The sequence below is a fragment of the Natator depressus genome, chromosome 6, assembly GCF_965152275.1.
Source record: "Natator depressus isolate rNatDep1 chromosome 6, rNatDep2.hap1, whole genome shotgun sequence".
In the NCBI taxonomy this organism is placed as follows: domain Eukaryota; kingdom Metazoa; phylum Chordata; order Testudines; family Cheloniidae; genus Natator; species Natator depressus.
Genome location: NC_134239.1, coordinates 36,575,682 through 36,591,996, shown reverse-complemented (window position 1 = coordinate 36,591,996; position 16,315 = coordinate 36,575,682). Strand labels below are relative to the sequence as shown.

Genomic DNA, 16,315 nt, shown 5'->3' with positions numbered 1-16,315 from the left:
ATTATTATTATTATTATTTATTATTTTATTATATCAAATAAAAAAGGTGAAAAAATCTAGTTAGCAGAAGAAAAACTAAATTAATATCAATCCCCTGTCAGTGGCTTAGTGACTTTTGTTGGGGAAGGGTTTAGAAGTAAAGCAACCCCTCTGTTGGAAGCACTACCACTGCAGTTGTTCGCACTCCATTTTTGTGCCTTTGCTAGCCCCCTTCCCCATGGTTTACACTGTATTAACACCCTTCTAAGTGTGAGCGACACATAATGGAGGCTGGGGGAGTCTTAGCCTCCCCAAACCTCGCACTGCTGGGGGGCGGGCAGTGGCAGATTACCACATGAGCCCATGGGGCCCATGCCCAGGGGACCCAGCCAATTTGGGGCCCCTGGAAAATCTCCCCCTTCTAAGTCCCAGGGCTCGAGGGGCCATCACTCCCTGCCACAGTGGCACAGAGCTTTTCAGGTCTTGGGGGCCACAGCTTGGGGGGAATCAGAAACGAGTAAGCAGGGAGTGGAGTGGCGTGGGAGTGGAACGGGGGTGGAGTTGTGAGCTGAGAGTGGTGGACTGAGAGTGGGAAGTGTGACCTTGGCCAGAAGAGGTGGGACAGGGGGCTAGCCTTCCCATGGGGAAGCTTCACCTGCCGTCCATGTTTGTAAGCTACCTGGAACCACTGCCTTTTAGCATTTTGATACAATAAAAACATGGAGGTTGTTCCCAAGTTTCAGAAGCCTTGTTTCAGCTGGTGGTGGCTTCATTAGTGAGTTCTGTGTAGAATGAGCTTTCAGAACACGGTGGATTGATTTTAAACCAGTGATGTGTAAATCACCAATTTTAATCAAGATTTAAATCAGCAAGCAGAAAATCTTGATTTAAATCAATTTTAATTATTTTGCATTTATATATTTTAGTTAGTTTTGTAAAGAAAAGTTTCTCATTTGTTGGTAATCATTAAAACATGTAGATTTGCAATGTAATATAGCCTTTACACAAATTTGGTACTTATTTTTGCTAACTAGAGGATAAACTACATCTATACATATTTATTTAAACTTACACTATTTCATATTAAGTTTTACATTTTTATTTTGATAGAATATGGTGAGTGCATTTCTTATTTACTAGATTAATTTTTTGTTAAGTTGCATTTGGATGGAAATTGGAATTCAATTAATGCATAAAAATAGCATTTTAAAACTGTTTATTAGTTAAATAAAACTACCTTACATGTGCTGGGTACATAAGGGAAAAAAAATTAACAAAACATGTTTTGCATTTAAAACTAGCTGATTTATTGGACAAAGGAAGTATTATCTGGAGGTAGTGAACTGAAAGTGATTGTTTCTGGTGACCATGTCCTTTAAGCTTTTAGAGCTAGTAGATCATGTCCTCTCATGCCTCAGTCAGCTTCAGCAATGGAACTCTACAGCAAACTATGTACACAAACCAAAGGATCACCACACTTACCTTCACAGATCCAGTAACTACTCCATACATATGAAGAATTCTGTTATCTGTAGCCAGGCAGTCACATACAACAGAACATGCTCTGAGGAGAAAGTCCAGGACGCATACCTTAACACGCTTAAAACCACCTTCACCAAACAAGGATACTCCACCAGAGAAGTAGACTACATCATTTAATGGGCCACGCAAATACCCCAAGAGAACCTGCTTCAATATGGGAAAAAAAAAACCCTCCTATGACTGCTTACCTCTACTTGTCACCTACCACCCCACACTGGAATACACATGGGTTATCATGAAACAATTACAACCCATACTTAGTGGGGAAACATCCTTAAAACAAATCTTTCCTGAACCCCCTCTTCTTGCCTTGAAACAACCTGCCAAGTTTGTCATCTGAAGCAAGCTTTCCACAGACCAGGACACGCTAATTCAAAGTAGCACCAGACCCTGCCATAATAGCAGATGCAAAATCTGCAGATATATCTCCACTGCTACACTGATTAATGTCCCGCACAACACACCTTTCAAGATCCATTGGTCCTACACAGGCCTATGCCAATGGGCTGCATTCATCCAGTGTACTTAACTGCCCAATAATAACTTTGTGGGTGAAACGAGACAATCACTATGCTCTCTAACTCGCACAGAAAAATGATAAACAAAAACACCATAAAAAGAAAAGGAGTACTTGTGGGACCTTAGAGACTAACAAATTTATTTGAGCATAAGCTTTCGTGAGCTACAGCTCACTTCATCGGATGCATTCAGTGAAAAATACAGTGTGGAGATTTATATACATGGAGAACATGAAACAATGGGTGTTACCATACACAATGTAACGAGAGTGATCACTTAAGGTGAGCTATTACCACCAGGAGAGCGGGGGGGACGGGATGGGACCTTTTGTAGTGATAATCAAGGTGGGACGTTTCCAGCAGTTGACAAGAATGTCTGAGGAACTGTGTGTGTGTAGGGGGAATAAACCTGGGGAAATAGTTTACTTTGTGTAATGACCCATCCACTCCCAGTCTCTATTCAAGCCTAAGTTAATTGTATCTAGTTTGCTAATTAATTCCAATTCAGCAGTCTCTCGTTGGAATCTGTTTTTGAAGTTTTTTTGTTGAAGAATTGCAACTTTTAGGTCTGTAATCGAGTGACCAAAGAGATTGAAGTGTTCTCCGACTGGTTTATGAATGTTATAATTCTTGACGTCTGATTTGTGTCCATTTATTCTTTTACGTAGAGACGGTCCAGTTTGACCAATGTACATGGCAGAGGGGCATTGCTGGCACATGATGGCATATATCACATTGGTAGATGTGCAGGTGAACGAGCCTCTGATAGTGTGGCTGATGTGATTGAGCCCTATGATGGTGTCCCCTGAATAGATATGTGGACACAGTTGGCAACGGGCTTTGTTGCAAGGATAGGTTCCTGGGTTAGTGGTTCTGTTGTGTGGTGTGTGGTTGCTGGTGAGTATTTGCTTCAGGTTGGGGGGCTGTCTGTAAGCAAGGACTGGCCCATGGGCGAACACTCCTCATAAAATGATCATTCCATATCTGACCTCTCAGTCCTCATCCTGAAAGGAAATCTGCACAACACCTTCAAAAGATGAACCTAGGAGCTTAAATTAATAACTCTGTAGACACTAAAAATCTTGCACTCAATAAAAGCACTGGATTTATGGCTCATTACTCACCTGTAACCCACTACCCCTCCTCTGTCTTAAAGCTACAGAGGAGTTAACTGCCCACTTCACCTTAAATGATCTCTTTCAAGATGTATTTATGCCTTATGCTAAAGTTTCTTCCACCTTGTGTTTAGCTGTAGGACTGGGAATACTTTTCCTAGACCCAAAGAAGAACTCTGTACACTCAAAAGGTCCTTCACCAGTAGAAGTTGGTCTAATAAAAAATAACTCCCCTTCTCTCTCTAATATTCTGAGACCAACACAGGTACAAAAACCCTGGAAACAAGAGTTTATCTTCACTTTCCAAATCTCTGGTTGCTAAAGATAAAAAAATCACTGACAAATAACACACTTATAAAATCTCTGACAAAAAGGGCTGAAGTTTTATTTGTCTTTGATGGCAGTTCACTTAGATTTACATCCTCATTCCACTGAGCTTGGGCAAGTACCTGATTCATAGACTGTAGTTTTAATCACCATATATTCCTTGTTTTCAATTCTAGACTGAAAATACAAATGGAGGAGGGAAAAGAACATGTGATCAAAGGCTTCTTGGTCAAATACAGGCACCTGTTCCAACATGTTTCATTCGCAAAGAACATACTACACATGGATTTGCTTAGATTTGTCAAAGCTGGCATTCCTCTATACCTGTGGATCCCAAACTGTGGGTCAGGACCCCAAAGTGGGTCGGGACCCCATTTTAATGGGGTCACCAGGGCTGGCTTAGACTTGCTGAGGTCCGGGTCCAAAACCGAAGCCCGAGCCCCACTGCCTGGGGCCAAAGCTGAAGTTCGGTGGCTTCAGCCCTGGGCGGTGGGGCTCAGGTTACAGGCTTCCTGGCCCAGGGCTGGAATCATAGAATAACAGAGTTGGAAGGGACCTCTGGAGGCCATCTAGTCCAACCCCCTGCCCAGAGCAGGTCCAATCCCAACTAAATCATCCCAGCCAGGGCTTTGTCAAGCCTGACCTTAAAAACTTCTAAGGAAGGGGATTACACCACCTCCCTAGGTAACGCATTCCAGTGTTTCACCACCCTCCTAGTGAAAAAGTTTTTCCTAATATCCAACCTAAACCTCCCCCACTGCAACTTGAGACCATTACTCCTTGTCCTGTCATCTGCTGTCACTGAGAATAGTCTAGATCCATCCTCTTTGGAGCCACCTTTCAGGTAGTTAAAAGCAGCTATCAAATCCCCCCTCATTCTTCTCTTCCGTAGACTAAACAATCCCAGTTCCCTCAGCCTCTCCTCATAACTCATGTGTTCCAGTCCCCTAATCACTTCTGTTGTCCTTCGCTGGACTCTCTCCAATTTCTCCACATCCTTCTTGTGGTGTGGGGCCCAAAACTGGACACAGTACTCCAGATGAGGCCTCACCAATGTCGAATAGAGGGGAACGATCACATCCCTCGATCTGCTAGCAATGCCCCTACTTATATACCCCAAAATGCCATTGGCCTTCTTGGCAACAAGGGCACACTGTTGACTCATATCCAGCTTCTCGTCCACTGTAACCCCTAGGTCCTTCTCTGCAGAACTGCTGCCTAGCCATTCGGTCCCTAGTCTGTAGCGGTGCATTGGATTCTTCCATCCTAAGTGCAGGACTCTGCACTTGTCCTTGTTGAACCTCATCAGATTTCTTTTGGCCCAATCCTCCAATTTGTCTAGGGCCCTCTGTATCCTATCCCTACCCTCCAGCGTATCTACCACTCCTCCCAGTTTAGTGTCATCCGCAAACTTGCTGAGGGTGCAATCTACACCATCCTCCAGATCATTAATGAAGATATTGAACAAAACTGGCCCCAGGACCGACCCTTGGGGCACTCCGCTAGATACCGGCTGCCAACTAGACATGGAGCCATTGATCATTACCCGTTGAGCCCGACAATCTAGCCAACTTTCTTCCCACCTTGTAGTGCATCCATCCAGCCCATACTTCTTTTAACTTGCTGACAAAAATACTGTGGGAGACTGTGTCAAAAGCTTTGCTAAAGTCGAGGAATAACACGTCCACTGCTTTCCCTTCATCCACAGAACCATTTATCTCATCATAGAAGGCAATTAGATTAGTCAGGCATGACTTTCCCTTGGTGAATCCATGCTGACTGTTCCTGATCACTTTCCTCTCATCTAAGTGCTTCAGAATTGATTCCTTGAGGACATGCTCCATGATTTTTCCGGGGACTGAGGTGAGGCTGACCAGCCTGTAGTTCCCAGGATCATCCTTCTTCCCTTTTTTAAAGATGGGCACTACATTAGCCTTTTTCCAATCTTCCGGGGCTTCCCCCGATCGCCCTGAGTTTTCAAAGATAATGGCCAATGGCTCTGCAATCACATCCGCCAATTCCTTTAGCACTCTCGGATGCAACGCATCCGGCCCCGTGGACTTGTGTACGTCCAGTTTTTCTAAATAGTCCCGAACCACTTCTTCCTTCACAGAGGGCTGGCCACCTCCTCCCCATGCTGTGCTGCCCAGTGCAGTAGTCTGGGAGCTGACCTTGTTCGTGAAGACAGAGGCAAAGAAAGCATTGAGTACATTAGCTTTTTCAACATCCTCTGTCACTAGGTTGCCTCCCTCATTTAGTAAGGGGCCTACACTTTCCTTGACTTTCTTCTTATTGCCAACATACCTGAAGAAACCTTTCTTGTTACTCTTAACATCCCTCGCTAGCTGCAACTCCAGGTGTGATTTAGCCTTCCTGATTTCATTCCTACATGCCCGAGCAATATTTATATACTTATCCCTGGTCATTTGTCCAATCTTCCACTTCTTGTAAGCCTCTTTTGTGTGTTTTAAGATCAGCAAGGATTTCACTGTTAAGCCAAGCTGGTCGCCTGCCATATTTATTATTCTTTCTACACATCGGGATGGTTTGTCCCTGTAACCTCAATAAGGATTCTTTAAAATACAGCCAGCTCTCCTGGACTCCTTTCCCCCTCATGTTATTCTCCCAGGGGATCTTGCCCATCAGTTCCCTGAGGGAGTCAAAGTCTGCTTTTCTGAAGTCCAGGGTCCGTATTCTGCTGCTTTCCTTTCTTCCTTGTGTCAGGATCCTTTACTCGACCATCTCATGGTCACTGCCTCCCAGGTTCCCATCCACTTTTGCTTCCCCTACTAATTCTTCCCGGTTTGTGAGGAGCAAGTCAAGAAGAGCTCCGCCCCTAGTTGGTTCCTTGGGCTTTGGCTTTGTGCGCTCCCCTTCCCCCCCCCCCCGAATGTAGTAATCATGTAGTAATTTTTGTTGTCAGAAGGGTGTCGTGGCCCAGTGAAGTTTTGAGAACCCCTGCCTACCTGTCTTTAGCTGAAATGCAGATCTTCTTGTAGATCTAGAGTTTTATCTGGCTTACGGTCTTTCCTTTCTTGTTACTGACACTTACTAAAATCAACAGTGTAATGATACAGAGCATGACTTGGAAAGCGGCTCTAATCACCATGGAAGGCATTTCCACACTAGCTGACGTTTTTGCTGCACCACGTATTATTGTTGTTCTTGATTATATCCCTCATTTGTTAGTTTTTAGGGGCAATGTCTTGTTTAATTCTCTGGTTTAGATGCCTTCTCAGCCTTATTACTTCATCTCTTTATCCTGGGAGTGCTGTCTTCTCCCCCTTGATCTTCCTGTTTGATTGGCAATCCAGTTTATGGCAATCCTTCTGGAGCAAGGGTCAGCTTACATGAGGCTGGGCAAAAATGGATGCTTCTCAATACACCATCATTAAAGCTAAGATTGTGTCACGGTTATTTTTAGTAAAGGTCATGGCACTGTGAATTTTAGTTTGTTGCCGTGACTTTTACTAAAAATAACGGTACAAGCCACGGCAGAGGTGACAAGAGGCGCACAGCCCCAGTTGCAGCCCCCCACCGCAGAAGCCGCGGCGCATGGCCCTGGCAAAGACCCCCCACCACAGGGCTATGTGGGGAGCATAGCCCTGGTTCCAGCCCCAGCCATGGCTCCAGCCACAGCTTCATCTGCTGATAGCTGAAGGAGTCACGGAGGTCCGGTAAAGTCACAGAATCCGTGACCTCTGTGACTAAATCATAGCCTTAACCATCATGTGCCTAGAAGAACTCATTTGGGGAGAAGAGCAAAATGACCCCAGTCTACTTCTGTATTTAATTGTGTTTTACTTTCATTCTTCTCAGCAGCAGCCTGACAGGAGATGGAATTTTGAAACCGTGTACTTCGAGTTTATATGTGGCCTTGCTAGTCTCACTAGCCCATCATACAGTGATGTTACCTTTGCTTCTAATTAATTACTGTAGCTTTGCAACATCACACCATAATCCCAACTCTTTATTAGTGACCTTTCTGCTGCAAATTTCACACATTTCCTCTGTTGGTGCTTAACTTCGAGAACTTATTGTGCTATTCTTAGAACAGCATTTGTAATAATTAAAAAACCCCAGCTTCTGTATGATGAAAATTCAAAGTGAAATAGAATTTCTTATGGAGAAATAATGAAAAACATGTTAACAGAGAGAACCAATTTAGCATAAATAATAAACTGGGGGAAAGTGATACGTTGTACAGCTTAAGCAAATAAATAATTTACAGAAAAGAATGACTAGTGGTGGCAACATTATTATTCCAGATGATGCAGCACAGAAGACAATAGAGCACATGCAGTATTCCTACTTGTGAAGTTATGAGCTCAGTTATTCTTGTTCTTTTTCAAGGCTGTCTCAACAATTCTTCTACCAGCCAAGCAATTGTCAACCATAACTGCATATTGAATGAGAGACCATTTTCTTTTAATTTGTTTTAAAATCCTGGAAGGTTAAAGCCTTCTGTGGACAGATCAGGGTACAACACAGACAACTGCAATGCAAGATTCCAAGTAAAACTTTCAAAAGTGCCTTTGTCCCAATGAAAATAAATGGGACTTAGGCTTTTAAGGGCTTGTCTACACTTAACACTGCAGTGGTACAGTTGCGCTACTGTAAGCAATAGCTGAAGTTGTGACAATTCTCAGAAAATAGAAACGAAGCCTGGTTGGAGTGGATCAGTGCTTGCATGGAAATAAACAAGGAATGTGTAGCTGCACCACAGAATTATACTAGGGACTAAGCAGAGGCTTTCTACCTTTCTTAGTCGGTCGTAAACTACTGCCTTCCATTTTAGATGGCAGTGTGTTGCTGAGGTTAGCATCTTTCAGATGAGGTGTAAAAGTGAAGTCTGCTCTAGTGGGTCAGAAAAATCCCCTGGCACAGTTTTGGGCATGTTTCAACTTACATAATTGCATTTTGCTTATTGTCCCTAAATACTTACTCTAATTGCAATCGGGTACAATATTCTTCACTTCCTTCTTAAACAGCCCCTAACATTGTTATGTGGTGTTAACTGATTTCCCTGTTCCTTCCCAGAGGTGGTTAGATTTCAGTAGTGGGCAAAGCCACTCCTAAATATAGTTTGTAAGATCAGTTATTAACTATTAAAGGATACCATAAACATGCACAGATCTTTCCAGACAAATAAGTCAGTGGGTGAAATTTCACCCACTATGTCCCTATTCTGAAAACCTTACAGTTGTATGTTTTTTGAGTACCCAGTTGTGCTAGGTGCCTCAGAGGCACAAGTAGAGACAAGGTCCCTACCTGGAAGAGCTAAAATTGAGAGGGCAGAATAAGGTAATAAACAGACCCAAAAATGGGGGAAGAGAAAAGAAGGGAAATGGAGACTATAATAGGATTGCACAGCTACTCGGCTCAGTAAGACAAACACACCTCTTGCTGGTGGAGCAGGCATACTCTTTCTGTTCTGTTTGTCCAACACCTAACACAATGAGGTCCTGGTCCATAGCTAAGGCTCTTAAGTGCTACTGTCATAAATCTAACTAATAAGAATAGAACTAATTTTGCTTTTGTTTCTCCTCTTGTTCAAAGGCTTCATGTGGGAAGTTTGTTTTTGGGAGATTAGTGATGTCTGTGAAGAAGGTTGGGTTAAAGGACCTTCATAAATGCAGGGTCATTATAACTTCCAAGAAAAACATCTTTTAGTCCATATAAATGTGGAGTAGGTGGGTATAAGAATTCTGTAATTATTGCCATATATCACTTGAAAAGTAATCCATGAAGTTATCAGATATGAGCTAAAAGTCTGCTTATACAGTAAATAAAATAGTGTCTGTTGTGATCAATGGACTGTTGTGAACAATGGAGTTTTTAGGTGTGGTCCATATGTCATTTGGTCAAAATACTGTTTCATCCACACCCCTAACTGCAGAATGGCTTAGAGAGTGAGTGCACATCTGTGCAGTTGTGGGAGGATGCTTCCCAGTGTGGGTAGAGAGATGTGCTAGCCCTGCTCAAGCTAGTATGCTAAAAATAGTGGTGTAGCCACAGGGTGACATGGGCAAGCCACCTGAGTACAGTCCAGCCCAATTCACTGGGTATGTACTCTGGTGGCTAGCCTGAGCTTCCATGGACACAGTACTATTTTCTTTGCATGCTAGTTTGAGCAGAGCTAGTGCTTGTCTGTGTGTCTGCACTGGGGGAAGCACCCTCCCAGATTCTGTGTGCGTGAGGGGTGGGGACGGAGGGCTGGCACAGTGCAGAAGAGTTACATGAAGGGACTACACACACCCCTGTATGTCAGAGAAATTCTTTGTGGTAACTCTCAGCAGTGACACAGGTTTTTGGGAGTAGAGAGGTGGCTAGTGGATCGATGACTATGCAGACACGCTGGCTAATTTCTGTGTGGAAAGGTGTAGAGAGAGGAAACACAGCAGCTTCTTCCAGAACAAAGGTGTAGATGGGAATTCTATCATCTCGATCACTGTAGCGTACATCTGTGCAAAGCCCATTTATTCTGGCTTTACACTGTGATGTATTTGTCTGTAACTTCAGGGAAAAGCTACCTGCACTCATACTCACATTCCTGCCACATCAGTGCAATATTTCCTCTCCTTGCTAGAATAGAGAGAAACCCCTAGAATCACCTGGTCCATTAAAACCTGGGAACTGTGCGGCAAATTGAGAGAGGAATCCCATCCTGTTTGTTGAGAATTCCAGCTCACAGGCCATAACTACAACCTGGGGCCCAGTTTACTAAAAATAACTACAAATTAGTTATGCGGAATTGAAAGCTGCTAAAAGAACATTTAACCTTACCAGGATAATAGCAAGCCATATGTTTTTTTTGTATCTGTTTTTGTTTTTTTTTTTGTTTTTTTTAAAGCCCAAATAAAACCGCTACAGAGGATATTTATTGAGGACGGTATGGGAGTTTCATTGAATCAAGTGGTTTCTATACCTTTTAATAAGATTTGGCTTTATTTGACAACAAAGCTATTAAGAAATGTTGGGTGTTTTTGTTTTTGTTTCATTTTTGTAATATGAAGAAGAGGGAAACATCTTGATGTTAGGTACATGCCGGCTCTCGCTGATATCTTCTGACCTCAAGTGTCCCTGTAACGTACCATGCAGCCAGCTAAAGTCAGACTGAGAGGAGATGGGGAGAATATTGCCAGCTACAGCATAATGAACAATATAGCTAGGAGGCTGAATTTCTGTCTTTGGAGCTGCAGTTAGGGAGGTTAGAAGTAGTAATAGTAGTGAAATTCAGTATGGAGGTTAGCTACAGATCTAATAACCATGGCCCAGAAAGCAGCACAGGATAAAAACATAGTAAGGTAAACATGAGTCAACAGTGTAATGCTGTTGTAAAAGAAGAAAAAAAGCAAACATCATTCAGGGATGTATTAGCAGGAGTGCTGTAAGCAAGACACAAGAAGTAATTCTTCCACTCTACTCTGCGCTGATTAGGCCTCAGCTGGAGTATTGTGTCCAGTTCTGGGTGCCACATTTCAGGAACAATGTGGACAAATTGGAGAAAGTCCAGAGAAGAGCAGTAAAAATGATTAAAGTTCTAGAAAATATGACCCATGAGGGAAGATTGAAAACATTGGGTTTGTTTAGTCTGGAAAAGAAAAATGTTATCGTGTCTCCTCTCGGTCTTCTCAAGTACTTAAAAGGTTGTTACAAGGAAGAGGGAGAAAAATTGTTCTTCTTAACCTCTGAGGACAGGACAAGAAGCAATGGGCTTAAATTGCAGCAAGGGAGGTTTAGGTTGGACATTAGGGAAAACTTCCTAATTGTCAGGGTAGTTAAGTACTGGAATAAATTGTCAAGGGAGGTTATGGAATCTCCATCATTGGGGATTTTTAAGAGTAGGTTAGACAAACACCTGTCAGGGATGGTCTAGATAATACTTAGTCCTGCCACGAGTGCAGAGTACTGGACTAGTTGACCTCTCAAGGTCCCTTCCAGTCCTATGATTCTATTACCTGAGTACTTTCAGCCAAATAAAGGGAGACAAATTCTGCCATTAGAAATTCATGCTCAAATCCATTTGAATTCAATAACCAATAATTTTTTTACTAGCATTATTATTTTTTCATCTTATACTCACAGTGAAATGAAGTGGTCGCTCAGTGTATGAAAAACGGTCAAGTGACTTGTGAGAGTTTTGAAAACTGTTCCAGAGTAACAGCCGTGTTAGTCTGTATTCGCAAAAAGAAAAGGAGTACTTGTGGCATCTTAAAGACTAACCAATTTATTTGAGCATAAGCTTTCGTGAGCTACAGTGAGCTGTAGCTCATGAAAGCTTATGCTCAAATAAATTGGTTAGTCTCTAAGGTGCCACAAGTACTCCTTTTCTTTTTGAAAACTGTTGTTATCATCAGAGCTATCCAGTAGTGCAAGAGTCTTGGTCCTAACTTTTTGATTGCCAAATGCTGCTTGAATTAAGAAATAGCAAGAGATTAGTGAATCTCTTCAGGAAATACTTTTTCGGCAATGTTTGCTGAAATTCAGTGAATGCTGAGTGTGAATGTGAGGACAGTATTTGATTACTTGGGATGAAGCTGTATAGAAAAGGAACTTTCTGGTAGCTACAAGTCTATGCAGGTGCATCTCTCTATTACCCCAAATCTCATCCTTTTAATTACAACTTCTTTATTGGGGGCTACTTTTTTGGCTTGCAAGAGATGTTTAGACTAGATCATATATCAGTCAGCCATACTCTGGAAGTATAATAAATGAATATAAACTTTGAAACCTTCAGAGACAACATGTCCAAGTTGGAGAAATCCAGATTAGCGCAACCTTTTTCTTTAAATGTCAGGATGGGGAGGAGGAGGGAAGCCAGTCTTGATGTATAACTTCAGAAATGTCAACTTCTTACAGTGTGAATTGCTCATATTTGCTTTTCACCTTTTGAAGACTAATCCATTGTGTTCTCAGTGGAATTTTCTGTCTTGAATGTGTTGATTAAGGTATCTGTTACAAAGATTAGGAGAATGTGATACTCCTTTAGGTCAGGATGTTTGTTTTGTAACAGATAAAAAACAATTGTCAAAATATATGCAGAGTTTCCCAATTTGGAGGCAGACCTCCATTGCTGATCTTCATATTAGTCTGTTTAGGGGGAGGAGGGATGTGGAAGAGGACAGGAGCAGTAGGCATGGAGAAGGCTACATAATGTCCTGCCTCTAAATAGGAGTATCCAGGTAATGGGATGCACAACATTTCACCTCTTCACAAAGTTTTAAGACTGGCCTATGACCAATAGTGAGGCAAATTTCTTACTATGTGAATACTGTTTTGCTGTATGTTTGTGAATGAGCTGTTAAATTCAGTCCAATTCCAATGCATAGGAAGATGTCCAGGTCACAAAAATCTACCCCCAAAGTAACCGGTAATAATTGTCTGCAGCAGAGGTAGGAGTTTGGAAAGTGAAGTACTCTCTCAGTATTAGAGATGATCTTTCTGGTCAAGGTGGAGGCACATGAACAAGACAATATGGGAAACGCTTGACTTGATATTGCTTGTCCCGTACATGACCTTTGGCTAAATAGAATATTTTAGCCTACAGAGCTATGTATCTGATGCCTTTCACCAATGCAAAATTTACATCATGCCAATTTCTGCCCTTAACTGTCCGCTTAGCATTTATCTGAGTGCAGGATCTGGCCCTTAAAATAGGTCTTTTCAAGTTGCTATTAGAATTTTTAAAAGCAGATTCCTGTTTACCTTACTCTTCTTAACTGTCTTCCTACCTCTTTCATGATTTTTCATTCATGTCTTTTTTGCTGTCATAGCCCTGCAGCTCTGCTATCTCTTAGTTCTGCACATTAAAATGTAATGGGCATTCTGTGTATGCAAAGCCATAACATTTTGTCTGTTTAGCTGAGGGAGTACTGAAAACCTTTGTGTTTATATCCATGGCTAAGGAGACTCCAAGCACTAGGGAAATAACTTTGCCACATGAATAAGAAAACAGCAAATCTCTTTAGGAAACTCTCACATTCATGGACACTAAATAAACTGCCATAAATTCTGGTCTAGATCTCCTCTCTCATTTGCTAGTTAAGACCCTGATTCACCAAATAATTTAAGCATGTACTTAAAGTTAATCATGTACTGAAGTATTTTCCTGAATCAAGGTGTATGTGCACGGTCCTGAGAAGTGCTGAGCACCATCAGTTCCCATTGACCTGTGAGAAGAATTCTGTGGGCTCAGCAGGCCTTACTATGTGAGGTATCCTCATGCAAGTAGTCCTTTTATGGTTAATGCGATTATTTGTATGCATAGAAACTACTTGCAGGGGATCAGAGAGTTATGGTCAAGAAACAACTGTCTGTTGCTATGATTCTTGGACTGGTAGTTAAAAATTAACCTGCCTATCTCAAATTTGCAGCTTGTTCAGGTGACGCTCTTTGTTAAGCTGAATTAGTTGATCTTTCCTAATGAAATGCCATTGCAAAGTCATATTTGATCATGCTTTCTGTATCCTGTTCTGATATCACCTTGATGTATTGGGTAGCAGGCCTGTCAGAGCTCTTTTCTCGTTTGATTGAGGGCTTAGCATGTCTTTCATCCTTGAAGTGAAATGGAGCTGATCTCAGCACTCAAACAGTAACAAAGTGCCATGATAGATTAAGAAACACTACATATTTACAGAGATTGGAAGCTAATGCAAGTAACTAGACCTTCATTAGTGTCTTGTCAGAGTTGTCAGGGGAAAAAAGAAGAGCTTCTCACAGGAAGCTAACAGCTTAATCTTCTCAATTTATGTTAAAAAAGATAAAAGGATGGGCTTCCTGACACATGTCGGGAGTTATGATCCCAGGTGATGGAAAATGTCATTTTACTCAAGGTGTTTCTCTTTGTACGTTTCCATCTTGCTGGCTGAAGTTGCCTTTTGGATCTGTAGGTGATTGTGTAGGAGTCGAGCGTGACACTGTACCATCTCTGGAGACAGCGCTGATGAATCTACTGCACAACAGAGACATCAGAAAACTCCATTAAAATCTTCTGGAAAGACATTCTGACTTGCATTAATGAAGTGCTATGATTTGCGAATGCAGCTGTATTAAAAAATGAGATATTGTTATTTAGCTGGGTACTTGTTAATGTCTCCAGGGAGGCTGTTCATAAACTATATGGACTTTCAGAAAAATGAAGATCTTTTTCGGTGCCCTTTTCTTTTGTGAATCAACAATTAACTATGACAAATCAAGGGCTGGTGAGGTACTGCGTCCTTCATTCATACTGTGTTTAATAGAATAGGAAAATATTTAAGCATGGTTGTCAGGTTAGAATTTTAGCTGTGTATGGCCCCTGAGAATAGAGGAGTAACACTGACTGGAGTTACCAGATGGTCTATTACAGATAGTCTTACAAGTTCTGTTTAACAGACTGTATAGGCAGTTAGATCTTGGGAGAAAATGCTGTGTTTTTAATTATGATACAGTTCTTTTTAGATGCCAAGCATATCACGAATAAAATGTTGTGGGCTCCTTTCCCCCCCCCCCGCCCCGTTTCTGAATCTCTCTTACTGGAATAGTTTTTAGGTGCACAGATGCTGCCACACAGGACGAAAATATTATATGGTGACAAAAATATTACTTGATGAATGCCCTGGAATGCAAAGGTTGAGTGGCTGAAGAAAGTTGTAAGCTGCAGTAAACTGAAACCATATGCTCTATGCAGGGTTTTGTTTTCTGAGCAAAGAAAGTTGCATTCCTAAGATAATGCCTCTCATACTGCTCTAAAAATGACTAGTTGCTTTTTTGAATTAAAGATCTAAAAATCTTTCTTTTTTGTTTTGTTTTGTTTTATAGAAGCTCCACCAAAGCTGGAAGAAAATCCTGCAGAAGCTTTCACTGACTCATCCCTCTTTGCTCACTGGGGCCAGGACCTCAGTCCTGAAAACAGACGCATTGCCCTTAAACAATTCCAGTATTATGGCTACAATGCTTACTTGAGTGATCGCCTACCATTGGATAGGCCACTACCTGACCTGAGGCCCAATGGGTAAGTGCTTTCAATTGAACTTATTATTAACTATACCCGAAATGCCGATGGTTAGGAGAATTCCCAAGTTCTACAGCAAGCCCACGCTTTTTAATTGGAAATGTTATGAAACATTATATCATTACAGTGCTGGTGCATAGGTTACCCAGGCTGAATTGAAGGAGCTTTATGAAATAAGTGTAGGCTGAGATTTTCAAAGGAAGTTAGGTGCCAAACTCCCATTGACAGTCAGTGCCTAACTCCCTTAAATCCCCTTGAAAATCCTAGCTGTAACTTACGCTGCACAGCCGGTCAGTGAGCTCTGTTGTTTAGCCCGATCTATCGGAGAAGAATCTGCTTATTTTTTTGTGTTAACCTGCAGTCCATTCAGAAGCTGTGGTCGGTACAGTTGAATGAATCAGAATTACAGTTACTGGAAGTTAGTAGAACCCAGGCAGTGATAGCCCAACAGTGCAAGTACACCTGGAATTGTGCAGAGTGCATGTTGGAATGGTCCACCCAAAGCTGGGGAGTCCAGAGCTGGCTGGTACAGATCAGAAAGCAGACAAGGCTGGCCGGCTCAGGTGGTGCACACAGGCTATGTACTGATTTATTGCATCTCTTGGGTAGCCTCTCTTGGCAGAACTCCTGTGGAACCCCAGGTGGAGTTTAGAATGGCTGTTCTCTGGGGGAGGTACCATGCTGGTTGATTAAGCTGCTCTCATGCTAAGTAACCAGTTGTTTCCTCACCCCTGTCAGGGTGCATGGGGCCCAGTGGCTGCACAAACATTCCTTTACTGCTCTGGTAATGCATCTTCGTCCTATTCTGGTGGGACCACCTATAGAGGTGGTAGAGTCAA

At 42.1% G+C, this 16,315-nt stretch overlaps 1 protein-coding gene across 3 annotated transcripts in view; it reads left to right on the top strand.

Annotated features, from left to right (window-relative positions):
* The window catches only part of GALNT18 (polypeptide N-acetylgalactosaminyltransferase 18), a 386,803-nt gene that overhangs the window by 152,976 nt on the left and 217,512 nt on the right, over positions 1 to 16,315 (top strand). For all 3 annotated transcript variants that reach the window (XM_074955061.1, XM_074955060.1, XM_074955062.1), the window contains exon 2: positions 15,284 to 15,476. In XM_074955061.1, the coding sequence (XP_074811162.1) occupies positions 15,284 to 15,476 (193 nt within the window). The remainder of the gene's footprint in view (positions 1 to 15,283; positions 15,477 to 16,315) is intronic.